Below are 3,641 nucleotides of genomic sequence, written 5' to 3' on the forward strand. Positions count from 1 at the left end.
ATCATACATGTAATTACCATTTTTTATCACCCATTTCTTGCATACATAAAATAAAAGTAAAAGGGGTTTTGTGTACATTTTTATAGTTTGTTACATTTCCCACGGTTCAAAGGGGCAACTTATATTTTACAGCCATTTCTAAATTAAATTACAAAACCATCCAACTAACCATCCCTACTTCAAAATAAAATCGACAGGGAAAAACAAAAAATTAAAGAAAAAGAAGATATAAATAAGATTAGCACACTAACATATAACGCATTTGCATAATTAATAATGATTAGCAAATTTAACCAGCATTGTACTGTTTATACAGCCAATGCACAAGTTCATAGGCACTCGGCTCCAATAATCTTAGGATACAAAACCTTGGTGCAGAAAAGAACAGAAGCATCTGAAAAATAATAAGAAAAAAGGCATAAAATGTTAAGATAACTCAATACTTTAATCTGCACTGGGGTTAATTCATAGCAACCCAGTGAAACTAAATCAAAAAGTTCCAACTCTGGAGCTCTCAGCGTTGGTTAAAGAGGGCCCTGCCAATGATACCTGTGGCCTCAATGTATCGTTCCACACACCTGGAGATGCAACTGCTCTCGCTCCCACTCAGACTACTGCCAGGTTTAGTGATGCACTTGTCAAAGCACTTTCCTCTAACAGTCTGCAAGGGCATTACAAGACTCAAGGAATAAGCCAACAATAATATGATACTAGAGTGCGCAACAAGAACATATGCTTTTATATGGGTGATGAATCCTATAATGAGCTTTATTGGTATTCGTTTTACCATAGATGAGATACTCTTATTAAATCAATTATGTAATCCAATAGATTCAGTAAACGCAACCGAATTCGCTTAAACTTGGGTGATAATAAATGTTATAGGATTTTGTCACACATTAAAGTGGTAGTTCAGAATATCAAAAAGAGCTTGCGAGAATTTAAATAGCTATTGGAATGAGAGGGCTAATCGTTTATATCATTGACGAAATCTTACCCCAAATATAGAATTAGAATCAGTACCAATTAAGGAAATTTACACCTGATCTAGATACCAACAATCACAAAGATAAAATAGAAAACAAGATTGCCAAATATTCTAGCAACAGCCACGCTTTATAATAAGTCACCACCTATTACATGATAGCAAGAATTGAACCCAAGCCTTTCTTGTTCAAACAAATTCTTGGTTCATATTAGCCAAGCTTCAGGCATGCAGAAAATTTTTGGAGGGTGCAGACACTTGATCAAAGAAAATTACGTCAAAGAATCAAGTTATTTGTACACAAACCAAGGACTTTGCCTGAAAAGCAGTGGTCTGCTGTTGTTCCAGAAGTTGCCAAACAGGGCCAAAGTAAAAAGGGCAGAGATTAATTCAAACTCTTTAAATTAATCAACCTCTTCTAGAATTAATTCAATAATTAATTATTCTACTTCTACAGGGATTTGTGTGTGACCCTTTAGGTTCACCTTCAGCTAGAATTAGGTTTGTGTCAACTATACAATTTAATTTGACAACTACTTTATTCTAGATTAATTAAATTATAAGTAATTACTCACTCCTTATTAACCGTTTAATTAAAGAGTATCCGCTATCATGAGTGGTTGTCTATCAACGGTCCATGACACCAGAGAATAGGTGAAAATGACATGAAACTGTAAGCTCACCATACAGGTACGGTCCTTTCATCACTATGTCCCAATCCTAGGGCATGAAATCATCAATCGATTTCCCCTGGATCAGACATCTGTGCATAATACTCTAATCGTGTTTCTCCCTTGAACTGGCTTTCTAGAGATGAATGTGGACCCATCACTAAAGTCCGAAGAAATTAGCCCCAAAACAAATTATTTTTCCTCACTGACCAAATATGAGTTTCTATACGCTCCGACTCTTCCATATCAAGATTAAACCAATCTCAGCAAGCACAGCTCCACAACCCTAAACGTTGCTTTAATAACTCCCAAGGAACTAATTATGAAATGAAATCTTCCTTTTGTCCTCAATGGGAGACCCCAATGGTTGAGAACCCAACATTTCATAATTGAGGTACTAGGTTCAAAATCTATTGGGAGCGTGTGTGAGAGGGTGCATGGTGGGGTAAAAAAATAAAAACTTCATTTTCCTTGTTTTCGAAATATCACACAATAAATGACACCAAAAAATTCTTGCAAGTCTGAAGTAAATGTGAGAAGGGCTAGTTTGGACAAAACCACAGAGAGATAATTTGTTCTAGTGCATATCTTATGTACCCAGTCTATATCGAAAAATTGGAACATTTCAGGACAGATCCTTAAATTACTTGGAAACAGGAATAACCAAATCTAACTTGGGGCAGTCAACTTCATTAACTACAGACTTAGAAACTACTATAATTCTGTCCGAGCTTGTTTGAAGCCAATTATAGGCTAAGTGTAGACAAAGATGAAGAATATTCCAGCAAGATCTGATTCACTCTAAGCCCAACAGGAAAAAAATAGCCATATAAAAATAGAGATAAGGAACGCAAAAAAATTCATTTTGTTGTTTCTCTTTTGATAATGAGACCACATGCTTAGAAATCAGACAAGAGTCTAATCAAAGGGTGAAGCATGTGAAAATCTACAAGTAACCTGATTAAATGACTAGTACCTTAATAACAATACACTCAAAAGAAACTAAACGAAAAGAGGAAGATTACGTTTTTCCAATATTTGACAGTTTCATCTCTTAGAAGGAAGAAGACAGCAAAGTTAAGAGGTGCCAATTATCAGTAAAAACAGAACAAGAAGTTACAACAGCACACCAAACTTCGCTGCAATCAACAGCATCATTCTCTCTAAATTTGCTATCAGCTAAATCAACTGTCCTACTCCTCCTCAATCCCCCAATAACATAAATAAAATCCAACTACCACCAACAGATTTGTCGAAACACCTTCCATTTCCCACAAAGTTTATCAACAAAAACACAAGAAAACTAAGCAAAGAAGTCGTAATATCCGGGATAGCAGCAGAATGAATCCATCCGTATTTTCTCTATAAAAAACAAATAATCATACCTCGAGAAACTCTTCAGCATAAGCCTGAGCAAGCTGAAGTTTAAGCTGGTCCATCAATTCGTCCGCTGAGAATTTCGAAGGAGATCCACTCGAGGGTGAGGAGAATGAATCCATCTCAGTTCTTTCTTCCTTTTTTCCTTCCCTCTCTCTCTCTCTCTAAACCCTAACTCAAATATGTGGCTGCTCCTCCTTACCCCTCTAAAACCCTTACTCTCTTTTTGCCCACCGCTTCTCTTTCTTTTTTCTTTTTTTAAATTTCCTCCTTTTATTTTATCTGGACAAAAAATATTGATTTAGGATAATTAAATTTATGAGACTTAGGGTTTTTATCTATTTTAAATTCACTAATTCCTGTAATATACTGAATTAAATTGATTTTTTCTTTTTTATTTTTTCTATCGAATTGAATCCAGTTTGGTATTGGGTACGATTCGGTTCAATAGAACCGAATGCACCCTCCTACAGTCAGATACCTGTGTTTATTTTAAAATTTTCACCATCTAAAAGATAAATTTGGGCCCGTCTGTTAATATTTGGTAAGATATGTTAATGTTATTGGGCTCCGTCAGATGATTTTGGGCCTCCGGAGCCCAACAACAG

At 35.6% G+C, this 3,641-nt stretch overlaps 1 protein-coding gene across 1 annotated transcript; it reads right to left on the reverse strand.

Moving 5' to 3' along the window:
• Positions 1-238: 238 nt before the first annotated feature.
• Positions 239-3,263, reverse strand: TIM13 (translocase of the inner mitochondrial membrane 13). Its single transcript, XM_011072113.3, has 2 exons — positions 3,042-3,263; positions 239-661 (listed from the first exon to the last, which is right to left on the reverse strand). Exons 1-2 carry the CDS (start codon positions 3,153-3,155, stop codon positions 515-517), a joined length of 261 nt encoding a protein of 86 aa, XP_011070415.1. The 5' UTR covers positions 3,156-3,263; the 3' UTR covers positions 239-514.
• Between the last annotated feature and the right edge of the window lie 378 nt (positions 3,264-3,641).

This window comes from Sesamum indicum, linkage group LG2 (genome assembly GCF_026168435.1).
Source record: "Sesamum indicum cultivar Baizhima isolate 11 linkage group LG2, ASM2616843v1, whole genome shotgun sequence".
Taxonomy (NCBI): Eukaryota; Viridiplantae; Streptophyta; class Magnoliopsida; order Lamiales; family Pedaliaceae; genus Sesamum; species Sesamum indicum.

Bases quoted from the DNA above. Each gene is read 5' to 3' on its own strand.
- TIM13 (XM_011072113.3), bottom strand. From the start codon at position 3,155: ATGGATTCATTCTCCTCACCCTCGAGTGGATCTCCTTCGAAATTCTCA. The intron at 662-3,041 runs GTATGATTATTT...ATGCCCTTGCAG, and splicing joins ATGCTGAAGAGTTTCTCGAG to ACTGTTAGAGGAAAGTGCTT.